We start from the raw sequence: 15,888 nt of genomic DNA on the forward strand, positions 1-15,888 counted from the left end.
AAAGACGACACTATGATTTCTTTCATAGAATTCTGCCCTAATACCAAAAATAAATTCTGAGCTCCTGCCAACTAGATGAAATTCCAGAAGAGAGACCTCATTTCTGGATTTGATGTCTAAAATGCCTGGCATACAGTAAGAATTCAATAAAATGCTTTTGAACTAAATGAAATAGCCTTCTAGATGGAATCTAGATGGGTTCCACTACCAGTTAAAAAATACACTACCTCTCTGACCAACCACAACAAAATAAAGTGAAAAATAGGAATGATGTAATATTTTAAAGTTTGCATGACACAGATTTGTCCCTTAATGGGAAAACTCAATAAAGATGCCAATTCTCCTTAAATTAATTTACATAGAATGTAATTTCAATTAAATCCCAATGAAGAGCCTCAGAAAATTATTTTAAATGACTTCTGGGAGAATAAACAGATAAGGATGCCAAAGAAAATCCTTAAAAATGGTAAGGGGAAATCTCACATATTAAAACATTATAATCATTAAAAGTGCAATACTATCTTAAAAACTTTTTTTTAACGCGATACTGTCAAGAGACAGATGAGTGAATGAGAAACAATAAAAAATACAAAAAGAGTCTGGGCACCGTGGCTCATGCCTGTAATCCCAGCACTTTGGAAGGCTGAGGTGGGTGGATCACTTGATGCCAGGAGTTCGAGACCAGCCCAGCCAACATGACGAAACCCGATTTCTACTAAAAATACAAAAATTAGCCAGGTGCAATGGTGCATGCCTTTAGTCCCAGCTACTCAGGAGGCTGAGGTGGAAGCATTGCTTGAATCTCGGAGGTAGAGGTTGCAGTGAGCCGAGATCATACCACTGCACTCTATCCTGGGCGACAAAGACTCTATTAAAAAAAAAAAAAAAAAAAAAAGAGGCCTGGCACGGTGGCTCATGCCTGTAATCCCAGCACTTTGGGAGGCCAAGGCGGGCAGATCACAAGGTCAAGAGATCGAGACCATTCTGGCCAACATGGTGAAACCCCATCTTTACTAAAAATACAAAAATTAGATGGACATAGTAGCACGCACCTGTAATCCCAGCCACTCAGCAGGCTGAGGCAGGAGAATCACTTGAAGCCAGGAGGTGGACGTTGCAGTGAGCCAAGATCATGCCACTGCACTCACTCCAGCCTAGGCAACAGAGCAAGACTCTGTCTCAAAAAAAAAAAAAAAAAAAAAAAGAAAGAAAGAAAGAAAAGGAATTCTTAGAATATATGAGAAAGGCATGACAAAATAATGGAAAAGGAAAGATTACTTGATAAAGGGTATAAAGGTAAGGGATTGACAAGTTGAGACTCCCACATCCTAACACACACTCTCACATTCACTTTCCTGCTCAAAGCCCTCCAACCACACTCACACACCACCAAGCTCCTGCTCACAGCCAACCAGGCCCTGCAGGCCTGGGCCTCTGGCAGCTCTGATGCTATCCACTCTTCTCCAGCTCGTCCTGCTCTGGGCACACTGGCAGCTTTCCTTTTCCTCAATGTGACACTTCTTGTTCTACTCCAGAGCTTTTACACTGGCTTTCTATTTTCCTTGAATGCTCTTCTGCCAGACATCCTCAGGGTTCACTCCTGTACTCAACTCAGCTATTTGCTCAAAGTTGCTTAGAGAGCCCTTCCTTTACATCCCTTCTTAGATAACCCCCACCCTACCATCACTCTCTAGCCCTTTCATCCTATTTTATTTTCCTGCACCTCACGGCCTGACAGCACATATGCATTTATTTGTTGTCCATCTCCTCCCACCAGAATATGAGCTCAAGAGCATGGGGACTGTTGGGCTCTGTTCACTGTTGGGTCTCCAGCACCTAAGACAGTTCTTGGCAAACAATGGAGGCACGGCATTGCTGAATGAATGAATGTGATAAAACTGGGAGGAAACAGAATTAAACATTTGCCAAATCTCTACCTAAGCTCAGAAGTCTTAGAAGAAATCAAAGAGACAGATTAACCAATTTGATTAAAAATTTTAAATATCCTTGCTTTTTTTAATTTTAATTTTTTTCAGAAATGGGGTCTTGCTGTGTTGCCCAGCCCACAAACTCCTGGGCTAAGCGATCCTCCTGCCTTGGCCTCCCAAAGTGCTGGGATTACAGGTGTGAGCCACCATAACCAGCCCTTGTTTTTTAAAAAAGAAAAAAAAAAAGACTAAGACATTTTCACTGTAAAAAAAATAATAATAATACAGAATTGTTCTTATCACTAGACTTTTGAGTGAAAAAATTATGTTATATCCACGTGAAGTACTTTCCATAAGGTGAGCCATGATGACTGTGCTTCTGGGGACAATGTGGAAAAGCTGTTGATGCTTCATAAAAGTGGAATTTTGATAGGCCAACTCTATTTACAACCTGTCAACTAAAATGAAGAGACATTTTCTGAGGTGTCTGCCAGTCCTCAACCATTCACCCCTCTCTGTCCCTATCCACATTCCCAGGAGGAGGCCTTGGCAGCCACCTCTGTACCATATGTCCTGCCCCTGAAGTCCCAAGTGACCACACTAGGCACAGACGCCTGACACAAGCAAGTACTAACACATTATCTCCCACTGAAATGTAACACTGAGGTTGAGAGATTGTGGTCTCCTGAGTGGAGTCACAGGGCAGCTATCTTCCACTATGTATACTGGAAAACAAAACAGCTGGTCGGCTAGAAGACATGATCAGACCACGCAGTGAGAGACAGACACACACAAGGCAGCCATCTTGGTTCCTAACAGTTTTCTGGTTCCCAGTTCCATCCCATCTGATGCCTAATGCCATTTCCCGCTTTGGAATATCATGAGATGCCTGTGTATTCATCTGTGAGTAATATATAACTTTTCTTTTGCTTATATTCTTGAGGTAGTATCTATTACTTAAAACTTTTTAAAAATACATGTTAGTATGGAACATTAACAACTAAAACTAAAACATTGACAACTAAAAACTAAATCTTTGGACGTTTGGGTTAGAGGTGATTATATACTTTTCTAGTGCTTTTGTTTTCCTCATTGCAACTATAACAAGCATTAGTTCTACAATTTTTAAAAAATGTTCTAAAATGGGACTGAAAATAGATTAGAAGGATGCCAAAGTAACTGTGGCTATGCTTGGGTAATTTGTGGGGTTTTTTTTTTCCTATTTTTGAAAATTTCTATAATGCAAATGTTGCTCTTATGGTTTTTTTCTTTCTTTTTTTTTTTTTGAAATGGAGTCCTGCTCTGTCACCTATGCTGGAGTGTAGTGGCACAATCTTGGCTCACTTCAACCTCCACCTCCCAGGATCAAGCGATTCTCCTGCCACAGCCTCCTAAGTAACTGGGATTACAGGGGTGCTCCACCATGCCCGGCTAATTTTGTATTTTTAGTAAAGATAAGGTTTTACCATGTTGGCCTTGAACTCCTGACCTCAAGTGATCCACCTGCCATGGCCTGCCAAAGTGCTGGGATTACAGGAGTGAGCCACCTTACCCAGCCTTTGACTGATTGATTGATTTTTTTTTTTTTTTAAGAGGGAGTCTCATTCTGTCACTCAGGCTGGAGTGCAGTGGCACGATCTCAGCTCACTGCAACCTCCATTTCCTGGGTTCAAGTGATTCTCCTGCCTCAGCCTCCCAAGTAGCTGGAAGTACAGGCACCTGCCACCACACCCAGCTAATTTTTATATTTTAGTAGAGACAGGGTTTCATCATGCTGGTCAGGCTGGTCTCGAACTCCTGACCTCAAATTATCTGCCTGCCTCAGCCTCCCAAAGTACTGGGATTACAGGCTTGAGCCACCGCTCCTGGCCTGATTTTTTAAAATTATTCTCTTTCAGAAGATGCCATTCCGACTTTTGCCAAAAACAATTTAATAGCTTTAACAGGAATGTTCAACTTTGGTTACTAATATAAACTATAGAGTAAATATACATTTGAATACCAATAGTAACTTTTCAATATTTACAAGGGAAGTTTTTTTTTTCCATTTAGACTGGTATTTATATGGAACTATATTAATTCTTATTTCATTTGGACACTTCTGAATCTACGTTTTTGAAGGAAAAATCATTATAAAACACCACACAGAAAAACTGCTCAAGTCTTTGGCAAACTGGTAAAGACACTAGAAATCACACTTTTTTTTTTTTTTTTTTTTTTTTTTTTTGAGATGGAGTCTCACTCTGCCACCCAGGCTGGAATGCAGTAGTGCAATCTTGGTTCACTGCAACCTTCACCTCCCGGGTTCAAACAATTCTGCCTCAGCCTCCCGAGTAGCTGGGACTACCAGGTACGTGACAGCACGCCCGGCTGATTTTTTGTTTTTTTGTTTTTTTGTTTTTTTTTTAGTAGAGACAGGGTTTGTTAGCCAGGATGGTCTCAATCTCCTGACCTCGTGATCCGCCCGCCTCGGCCTACCAAAGTGCTGGGATTACAGGTGTGAGCCACCGCACCCGGCCAAAATCTCACTTTGACATCAATTTTTGCTTTTGTAACTCTTAGTTTATCCTTTTCCATTGACTGTCTTCACACCTCTGTCAAAAATTAAATCACCATACTTACATGGGTTGATTTCTGAATTCTCTCCTGCTCCATGAACCTGTATCTGTCTTAGGGATACAGGGAAAGGCTCTCTGGGGAAGCAGAGTTTGAGCTAGCTCTTAAAGCAAGACTAGGGTTTACCAGATGGACAAGAAAGACAAGAGCACTTCTGGCAGAGAGAATAGTATGTGCAAGGTGAGGACAACACAGTGAACCAGAGAGCCTCCGGGACAGCTTGTTATGTGTAGAGCTGCACTGTCCAATATGGTGGACAGTAATCACATATGGCTACACAGTGCTTCGAATGTGGCTAGTCGACACTGAGATGTGCTGTAAGTGCAGAAATACACACCATATTTCAAAGACTTAGTATGAAAAAAGGAATGTAAGATCTCAGTGATAATTATTGTTTACCGATTATATGTTGAAATGGCATTTTGGATATATTACTTTAAATAAAACACATAATTGCAATTAATTTCACCTCTTTTTTCACTTTTAACATGGCTACTAGAAATATAAAATTATATATGTGACTCCCATCATATTTCTATTAGACAGTGAGAGTCTAGAGCATAACAGCCAGTCAAGCAGGGGATCTCTAACCAATTTTCTTTCTCCTTTCTACTCCTATTGATGTCAATAAAGCTCAGGTCCTAGCCAGACATAGTGGCATACATCTGTGGTCCCAGCTACGTAGGAGGCTGAGGCAAAAGGGTCACTTGAGCTCAGAGTTTGAGGCTGCAGTGAGCAAAGATCACACCACTGCACACACCACTGCACTCCAGCCTGAGCGAAAGGGTGAAACCCCATCTCTAAGGAGAAAATTTTTAAAAGACATTAGGTGTGGTGGCTCCCACCTGTAATCCTAGCACTTTGGGAGGCTGAGGCGGGCAGGTCACCTGAGGTCAGGAATTTGAGACCAGCCTGGCCAACATGGCAAAACCCCATCTCTACTAAAAATACAAAAATTAGCTGGGTGTGGTGGCGCATGCCTGTAATCCCAGATTCTCAGGAGGCTGAGGCAGGAGAATCACTTGAAACCAGGAGGCGGAGGTTGCAGTGAGTCGAGATCACATCACTGCACTCCAACCTGGGTGACAGAGTGAAACTCCGTCAAAAAAAAAGAACAGTATGTTCTGCTAGCCTTATGTAATACAAATCAAGTCACTGAGTTGTCCATGGATATAACATACCAGTTAATTTTAATTACATATAAAATATATATTAACTGAATATATAAAATTAAACATAGGTACACTGGCCTGCCTTGCAATGAAGGCTAATGATTTATGACTGTAGTATATAGTTAATATTCACCTTTGCTTCCACAAATATCTTTGTATAAAAAAAGTCTCTAAACTTCAAAACTCAAATTCACCAAGGAAAGCATCTTCTAAATCTTACTATGGTAAGTTCATTTTTTAGACCGCTATTCTACATAAGGCACTTGATTTGACAGCTCCTATAATAACATTATAAATTTTAAATTGAATTTTTTTTTATCTTAAACTGTTGTGATGGCAAAACTATTTTCCTCAAAGCTGATTGGTTATGCGGATCTACAACGGTACTTAAATGTAACCTGGCTATGCCAAGCTTAAGGCACCTTTTTATCCTGAGGCTTTTGGGTACTGAATATGATATCTGCTTGAAGAATTTTTGTTTTATTATTAAGAAATAAATGTGTCTTGCTCCTTGAAAATAAAAAGTTCAGGTCCTAATCACCTCTCACCCAAGACCATTTCAATGGCCCTACTGTACAAGTGTAACCTGCATTTTGGGATGACCTCCGACTGCTCCCCTGGATGTGCCCTTGGATGCAGCAAACTGGGGATTTCACCTATACCTGGCTTGGATTTTTCACCTTAACCTTTTCTGATAATCTTCCCTCTGCTCAGAATACCCTTTCCCAAACTCCTGCTTATCAAAATCTTACTAGATAATAATGGTATTGTTATTAGCTACCATTATTATCAAGACAAAAAGGCTCCAGATAAAAAGACAATAATGGTAATGAAGGTACAAAGTAAAGTATTTAGAGATAAAAACTTTTTTTTTTTTTTTTTTTTTTGAGACAGAGTTTCGCTCTTGTTGCCCAGGCTGGAGTGCAGTGGCACAATCTTGGCTCACTGCAACCTCTGCCTCCTGGGTTCAAGCGATTCTCCTGCCTCAACCTCCTGAGTAGCTGGGACTACAGGCACGTGCTACCACATGCCACCACTTAAAGTCCTGACCTCAGGTGATCCACCTGCCTCAGCCTCCCAAAGTGCTGGGATTACAGGCTTGAGCCACTGCCCCCAGCCTGTGAAACTATTTCTAATGACTTCAAACCTTCAACAAACATGCAGCCCTTCCCAGGTGTTATGTGCTATGCATTAATCTAGGTGCTAGGTGAACCAGACAACAAAGTATGAGGCCTGCCCTTAGGAGTTCAGTCTCATAGGAGACAGCAACATAAGCCAACAAATACCATGGGGTGCGATTTAGGCTCTGATGGAGGTGAACACAGGGTCCTGTGGGACCCCTGACAAGGCCTAACCCAGGCTGGTAGCAGGCAGCAGGAAGCATCCTAAAAAGTGATGTGAAAAGGCCCTGATGGCATGTTCCTCTTTTAAATACTGAAGACACCTTTTACAGCTTCTTTTCTGGCTTCTGATTCTGTCTTTCAAATTGTCACACATGTACAGTCAATCCTCATTATTTACGTATTCCATATTTGCATATTTGCCTATTGCTAAAATTCACTTGTAACCCCAAGGTCATTCACAAACATGCCCAGAATGGTGAAAAACGTGGGTTGCCCAGTGCTCATTTTCCAGCTGAGGTAGAAGGTGATGCCTGGCCTTCTTGTTTCATTCTAGAAGCTCTCCTACTATAAACAAATGTCCTCGTCATACTCTATTTAGGGTCACACTTTCCACCTTTTGTGTTTTTTCTTGGTGACTTTGCTGTTTAAAATGGCCCCAAGCAGCCAGGCACGGTGGCTTACACCTGTAATCCCAGCACTCTGGGAGGCCGAGGCGGCAGATCATTTGAGGTCAGGAGTTCAAGACCAGCCCGGCCAACATGGTGAAACCCCGTCTCTACTATAAATAGAAAAAAATCAGCCGGGCATGGTGCACTACAGGTACATGCCTGCAGTCCCAGCTACTCGGGAGACTGAGGCAGGAGAATCACTTGAGCCCAGGAGGAGGAGGTTGCAGTGAGCTGAGATGGCACCACTGCACTCCAGCCTGGGCGACAGAGAGAGACCCTGTCAGAAAAAAAAAAAAAAAAAATGGCCCCAAGCATTGTGCTGAAGTGCTGTCTAATGTACCTCAGTGGCAAAGGCTGTGATGTGCCTTATGAAGAAAATTTTACTCAAGCATGAGCTATGATGCTGTTGGCTATGAGTTCAATGTGAATGAGTCAATAATATGTATTAAATAGAAACAGCAAAAAAAACAAAAACAAACAAACAAAAAAAAACCCAAGGTTTCATAATGATCAATTCATGAAAATGTTATGACCTGAGGTTTGCAGGAACCTAATCCTGTATTTTCCCCTAGGAACAATAGTTCAGCATTCCCTAATTCAGTACTGGTGGCAACTTTATAAAATACAGCTACTGCAAATAACAAGAATCAACTGCACTTATCTTTTCCTTGAGGGTAGGATCTACCTTTGTCATCATTTTTTCTTTTGTGTGAATGCCTTGGCTCCAAAATTAAATAGAAACCATACAGTTTAACAAAGGCTGGATACTGAAACAAAACAATTTTATATAGCATTGACTTCATTTTATAGTTTCAAAATGGCCAACGATGGTTTTCACCAACATGCTTACCATTTTTGTTCTTCAGATTAGGGTCTGCTCCGCTTCTTAGAAGCTTTAAGGCACACTGTTTATGGGCCCGGTAAGCTGCACAATGCAAGGGTGTATTTCCTAACTGATCCGAACAGTTAACATCAGGAGGATTGGGCCTGTTGAGCTAACAATTAAAAAAATGCAATGCAGAATTATATATCAAAGATAGACTTTCCTCTCATAATTCACAGGAGGGTGTATCAGCAGAGCCTGAAAAATAGCCAAGCTCCTTGGCATCTAGGCTGTTAGTGGTTTCTTGCTCACTAAACCAGCCAACCCTGCCACTCCCATGCTTATTCTCAGATGCCCTGAGATAGATCTCAGGCCTATGTCCGGGTCTCACACTCCTCTGACAAGAGACACTCTGCACTATGCCAGCGCCATCTCACACACCTCAGACACTAAGATTTCACAATGATTTACTTGCCTCTACCATCCTTGCAATTCATACTTGTGACAGCAGAATTACAAATCAGTCTGCCAGTCTTTCAGAAGAGTTCAAACTAAAACCATAAATGTTAAATGTGTAAATGTCAAGGTTCTACTGAATTTGTTGTTCTCAACTTATTGCTTTAGAAGCTTCTTTATATAGCCTCCATTTCACAAAATTTAAAAACTGCTTTAGGCACTATACTTAGAAACCAAAGAGGCCCTTTCAAATGAGCTGAAATAACTTTAAGGCAAATGGCAGTGCTTCAGTCATGAATTCAGAACAAATTTAGAGTTTCATGTTTAATGAGACTGTGCAGGAATGGAAACTGGAAAGTAGGTCTTCTAAGAGTGGGGGGAACAGGCAAACCTTTCAGTCTAACGTGGTATAAGTATTCCAAAATACTGTCCCTTCTTGGCATAGTACCTTCCAGAAGTGTAGCATTCCTCCCAGAAACTAATGCTGATCAAAACTAGAAAAACTTATTCCTTTATAGGGTCCTATTTATTATGTTTCAATTGGCTTAATCACAAAATATATGTAATATATATATAAGTTGTCCTTATGTTAACTATTTAGCATGAAAAATCAGATTCTAATCCATCAGGTTTTCAGGGGGATTAGGGTGGGTGTAAATCAGAAATTCAGAAAGATATCACCATTTAAAATGTGTCCTGCTTAAACTATCACCATGCTGAGTGTTTTTAGATATTAAGAACTTTGGTTCTGCTATTATGATCTCTGGAGTTCTTGGTTCCACAATTCAACTAAATTATGTACTTAGCATTAAGTAAAAATTTTCCTGAAGTGTAAAGAAAGACTGCTTTTTGTCTTTTGGGGGTTTTTGTTTTACCAGAGCTGTGAGTTCTGTTGTTTTGCCTTCTCTTGCTGCTGCTAAAAGTAATTCTTCAAGCTTTCTTTGTTGAGTCCTTTCTACAGCTGTAAAAGAAAAGTACTTATTATCCACTGCTAGTCAGGATCCAATTACAAATTCATTATAAAGAATAAAGTGATCATGATGAGAAAAACCAAAATGTTTTGGATTGTAATTCAAATGCAGTTAAAAATTATTGTTATTACCTTACAATTCAGATTACAGAGTTCTATTTATTTCAGGTTTGGATGAATTTGGGTTTTTAATTCAGAAGTCTTTAAGTATTTTACTCACTAACAATAACCATCAAAACTAATTATGGATTACTTTTATCTACTGAAATACTATTACATATTTGCCTTGGAAAGGTAGATAAGTGGGGTTCATACCTTCTAGAACCTTAGAATGTGAAAAATAATAATAAGAAATAGCACTGATAGACGTACATGTCATATAAATATATGCAGACATATCAATTTATTTATAAATTGCCACCTAAAAATATAAAATTTATGTATGTATGTATATATGTTGAGAAAGTTACCTGTCCATAACTTTAGCCAGGATGACCTGAAAAACCTTGTGTAGTTCCCCCTTTGCAGCCTCTGCACAGGACATTGTAGATGTATATTTAGTGGGATCACCAAGCCTGTCATCCTGTCACCCAGGCTGGAGTGCAGTGGCACAGTCATAGCTCATTGCAGCTTCAAACTCCTGGGCTCACACGATCTCCCGCCTCAGCCTCCCAAGTAGCTGGGACTACAGGTGTGCACCACCACAACTGGCGAATATTTTTTGTAGAGATGGGGGTCTTATTATGTTGCCCAGGCTGGTCTCAAACTCCTGGCCTCAAGCAGTCTTCCTGCATCAACTTTTCAAAGCACTGAGATTATAGGCATGAGCCACCTTGCCTATTTTTATATCTTTAACAAATACTTTAGCACTTACTACATGCCAAGTGCTATTCAAAGCTCCTTAAAAATACTAACTCATTAAATCCTCATTAACTACTCTGAGGTAGGTGTTGTTATTATATTGATTTTTACAGACAAAGGAACTGAGGCACCAAGAGGTTATGGAATTTAACCAAGGTCACACAACCAGAGTGGAGGAGCTGGGATTTGAACTCAAGCAGGCTAGTTCCAGAGTCCATGCTGTTATCACTACGCTTCTTCTGAAGTCATACTTACAGGAAATGAGCAACTGGTAATCTGATTTGTGTAAGAGAATGGAATATGTAAGTAAGATCTAATTTCTGTTAGATCTGAATTCTATTTTGTTTTATAGAAAAGAAGCAATTTCAGAGAAAGGCTTGGTGATCCCACTAAATATACGTCTACAATGTCCTGTGCAGAGGCTGCAAAGGAGGAACTATAAAAGGTTTTTCAGGTCATCCTGACTAAAGTCAAGTCATAGACAGAGAAGCAGGTTGGGGAGTCAGGTGACTGGGGAAACAGATGAACATTTGTTAATAGTAATCACTATGTGCTAAATGCTGTTTAAGACTCTACACGTACCATTGCATTTAAACTACAGGGAACACATATATTGAATCCAGGAACTGCTGAAACTAGTTTACCTTTGTCTTAAGAAATGACTAACACTGCTATATACCATCATCTTCTTTTCTCACATTTTTATTTCCACACCCAGACTCTACCTCAGAAGACAGCCAAGCCTCTCTGTAGACTGTCCATGGCTTCTGCTGCTGGGATGCACTGTCTTCAATCTTTCCTCCCACTGGTTCTATGGCTGCTGAACTAGGACCTCTTTGAGAACAGTGACATCTCCTATACCTCTCGCACATCCCTCCGCCACTGCATGTATCACCCTGACCTGTAATTTATCCCCTCTGTCATTCTTGAAGTCAGGTACTTGTTCTTATCTGTCTGTGTAACCAAAGCATTTATGACAGCATCTGGCACAATGCATAGTTGGTCAATAAATACGTGTTGAATATTCAAATAATGCTTAATGTTTGTCCCAGGTTTTAGGGAAGGAAAAGAAAAGATACCCTATTGTTTCTTTCTAGGTTGTCTAGGCTCATAAATGAAGGAAAATGGTCAGGAATATGGAGTTGAAAATACTATATATGTTCTTAGATTATGTTCCTGTCCTGTATTCTTTCAGGACACTGAAATAAAACTGCTGATTACATCAATGAAAACAAATATTCTAGTCTGGGTGGTCAGGCTTCTAGAATGCTCGCAATGTTGATATGGATGTTTTTTACAGAGATGTGTTCTACAGAAATAGTTCTAAAAGAGCTATACATTCATGATGTGAACTTTTCTGCATATACTTTATATCTCAATAAATATTCCTAAAGCAAATGCTACAAATCCAAAAAATATTTGTCCTATAAGATTTAAATTTAGTATCACTCTAAACTGTCTTTCTTTTCCATCAGAATCAAGTTAGTGAGGATCTTAGAGGTCACAAAGTCTACCTCTGTCCTGACTGATGCTTACATACATGCAGAGAATAGGCTGAATAGTAGTACACTTGAAATGCAGGAGAGCACCTGGAAAATATATTTCATTCATGATAGCAAATCATTACTTTGCAACCACTAGAGTAATCAATGATTAGGGCAAATATTATCCATGAATGCTAAAACCACTGAGTAGAAGTTTATTGGTAAATGGGGTATTTACATTGTCTCAGTTTTTCTCTCTGCAGGTCATTTATTAATTACAAAGGGAAAAGATGCCTTTACAGTGGACCACAAAGTGATCAGAGTTAACATCACCAATAATGAAACAAAGTGACATTATGTGCCTCCTAACAGGATGCACTGGCATGGGATAGAAACTTACCTACATACTGCTTCTGACAGAAATACATATCCTGAATCTAATCACAAGAGAAAAACCAAAATCAAGGTCCATTCTACAAATAATTCCACAATCGCTTTCCTCTTCAAAAAGAGGAAATATCAGCCAGGTGGCAAGACTCACGCCTGTTAACCCCAATACTCTAGGAGGCTAAATTAAGAGAATCACTTGAGGCCAGGAGCTCCAGACCAGCCTGGGCAATATATTGAGGCCTTTTCTCTATAAAAATAAAATAAAATAAAGTAATACATAATATAAAAAACATAACATAACATAACATAAAGCCAGGCATGGTGGTACATGCCTATAATCCTAACTACTTGGGAGGCTGAGGCAGGAGAGTCACTTGAGCCCATGAATGCAAGGCTTCAGTGAGCTATGATCACACCACTGCACTCCAGCCTGGGTGACAGAGTGAAACTCTGTCTCAAAAAAAAAAAAAAAGTCAGTATCAAGAAAAGGGCTGAGGAATTGTTTCAGATAAAAGGAGATGAAAGAGATGATGTCACAATTAAATGCAATGTGGGATTCTGGATTAGATCCTAGAATCTAACCTAGGATTGGAGGGGAAAATGCTACAAAGGACATTATTCGGACAACTGGCTAAATCTGAATATAAAAATATATATTATATAATGTTATGTTAATGCTAATTTTCCTGAAATCGAGCACTATATTGTGATTATGTAAGGAAATAATCCTTGTTCTTAAGACATACTGAAGTATTTAGGGGTGAAGTATCACTATGTTTGCAAATTACTCTCAAATAGTTCAACAAAAAAATTAAAAGTAAATAAGTAACATAAAATATGTAACAGTCTCAACCAGATATGGCAAAATGTTAACAATCGGTGAATTTGAGTGAAGGACATACAAATGTTTACTGCAGTATTCTTGAAACTTTTCCATAGATTAGAAATTTTTCTTTTTTATTTTTTTGAGACAGAGTCTCACTGTTGGCCAGGCTGGAGTGCAGTGGCGCAATCTCGGCTCACTGTAACCTCTGCCTCTCGGGTTCAAGTGATTCTCCTGCCTCAGCTTCCCAAGTAGCTGGGACTACAGGCACGTGCCACCATGCCTGGCTAATTTTTTTTTTTTGTATTTTTAGTAGAGACGGGGTTTCACCATGTTAGCCAGGATGGTCTCGATCTCCTGACCTCAGGATCCGCCCACCTTGGCCTCCTGAAGTGCTGGGATTACAGGTGTGAGCCACCGTGCTCAGCCAAAATTTTTCAAAATAAAAAGACAAGATGTAGAAGAAGGCAGCATTAGTAATAGTGCCTAACAATAGTCTATCGTTTGCTGAATACTTCCAATCATGTATCTTTCAAGGCAATCCAAGCCATTATTTCTATATATTGGACCCAAAGATAAACTCCCTGCTACTCCATCAACTAGGCAATCAAACAGCCCTGGTTTGGCCACAAATAAGATCATCCCTTCTCCCAAGTCACAGCTCTCAGGTACTTGAGTATAAATTCATTGTGTCTGCCTATGTCTTTCTTTCTAGGGTAAAACATTTCCTGTCTCTCCATGCATTATCCTATGACATGGTTTCTTCTTTGTTTGTTTGTTTTTTTGAGACGGAGTCTCACTCTGTCACCTAGGCTGGACCACAGTGGCACAATCTCGGCTCACTGCAACCTCCACCTCCTGGGTTCAAGCAATTCTCCTGCCTCACCCTCCTGAGTAGCTGGGACTACAGCTGCCTGCTGCCTGCCACCGTGCCCAGCTAATTTTTGTATTTTTAGTAGAGACGACGAGGTTTCACCATCTTGGCCAGGGTGGTCTTGAACTCGTGACCTCGTGATCCACCCGCCTCAGCCTCTCAAAGTGCTGGGATTACAGGTGTGAGCCACTGTACCTGGCCCTCCCAGGCTAGAGTGCAGTGGTGCGATCAGCTCACTGCAACTTCTGCCTCCCGGGTTCAAGTGATTCTTCTGCCTCAGCCTCCCGAGTCACTGGGATTACAGGTGTCCACCACTACGCCCAGCTGATTTTTGTATTTTTAGTAGAGATGGGGTTTCACCCATGTTGGGCAGGCTGGTCTCGAACTTCTGACCTCAAGTGATCTGCCCACCTCAGCCTCCCAAAGTGCTGGGATTACAGGCATGAGCCACTGTGCCCAGCCCCTATGACACGGTTTCTGATCTATTTATGGTCTTATGGTCTACTTATGGTGGGTTCCTCAAGGTACTTCCAGTAGTCTGCCAATGATCCATTTAACACTCTATCCACAAATGTTATTATATGTGGGTAAGGTGCTCTCATTAGAGCAGAATCACTCAATTCAGTCTCTACTTCTATTTCCCAAGCTAAGACCACATCAGCCGACAAATCATATTACCTGTAAAGTCAACTAAGCCCTTTTCCTTGTGCAGTTTGAGTTTTGAAATGTCTTAGAGCGTGTCTTTACAATTGCCCTTATTAAATGTCAACTTGTCAGACTAACCTAACATTCCAGTCTGTCAGGAAAACCTCAGTTCTGGGTTCTCTTCTTGTTATAATTAAAATGACAAGACATAATTAAAGACAGTACCTCATCCTCCCTATTCGGTCACAAATTATTAAAGGGCAGGAACCACAGCTAATATGTTCTCCATGTTGCTAAATTCATATAACACAGGGTCTGATAGAAGATGTTATGTGTTAATTTTCTTGTTCATTGATAAGGAGAGGGTTCATTTTGAGTGCAGAAACAAGACACTGACCTTAAGAAGTCCAACAAGTAGATTTTGTGTTGTTTTTTAAACTACAGAACGAGTGAGATTATAGCTCTCAAGACTAATTGGGGTAATAAACAGCAGGATCTTGGTTTTTACATAAATAAAAATATTGAAAATTTAAATTAAGAAATCAACATCCTTTAAGTACAAAATTACATTGCCTTTCTCCGAATTCCAAAGGAAAGAAAGGGTATGTGTGAAACTGCAACTCTAATTCAGTATCTTTACTCATTAAGTAGAAAATTAAAAATCTTCTCTTCTCGACATTAGAAATACTACTAACAAATAATTATAGGAAAGCCCTGGCCATTCAAAGAAAGATCCTATTGTATGAGGGTGTCCAAGTGTAAGCATCGAAATGTTTTTTGTTTTAAACTGCTTTAGAGAAAGTCCTGAGTTATTGCAGACTCATGTTTTCTTAAATGCAAATTAGTCTTTGACATTGATAACAATGAAGCTCAACCATCAGGAAATTACTGCTGCCTGCTATACTGCAATGAAGACCTCAAGAAAACTGAGAAGGCCAGGCACAGTGGCTCACACCTATAATCCTAGTACTTTGGGAGGCCGAGATGAGAGGACCACTTGAGACCAGGAGTTCAAGACCAGCCTGGCCAACACAGTGAGACCTCATCTCAATAA

General features: G+C 40.1%; 1 protein-coding gene across 11 annotated transcripts in view; it reads right to left on the reverse strand.

Annotated features, from left to right (window-relative positions):
• Positions 1-15,888, reverse strand: part of OSBPL1A (oxysterol binding protein like 1A) — a 233,268-nt gene that overhangs the window by 161,436 nt on the left and 55,944 nt on the right. For 7 of the 11 annotated variants that reach the window (XM_054460822.2, XM_063653504.1, XM_063653505.1 and 4 more), the window contains 2 exons: positions 9,663-9,748; positions 8,359-8,503 (listed from right to left, as the gene is read on the reverse strand). In XM_054460822.2, coding sequence (XP_054316797.1) covers positions 8,359-8,503; positions 9,663-9,748 — 231 coding nt within the window. Of the gene's footprint in view, positions 1-8,358; positions 8,504-9,662; positions 9,749-12,502; positions 12,540-15,888 lie in introns of all 11 variants that reach the window. The other 4 variants (XM_054460821.2, XM_063653503.1, XM_063653502.1 and 1 more) reach the window with 1 other exon arrangement.

This window comes from Pongo pygmaeus, chromosome 17, assembly GCF_028885625.2.
Source record: "Pongo pygmaeus isolate AG05252 chromosome 17, NHGRI_mPonPyg2-v2.0_pri, whole genome shotgun sequence".
In the NCBI taxonomy this organism is placed as follows: domain Eukaryota; kingdom Metazoa; phylum Chordata; class Mammalia; order Primates; family Hominidae; genus Pongo; species Pongo pygmaeus.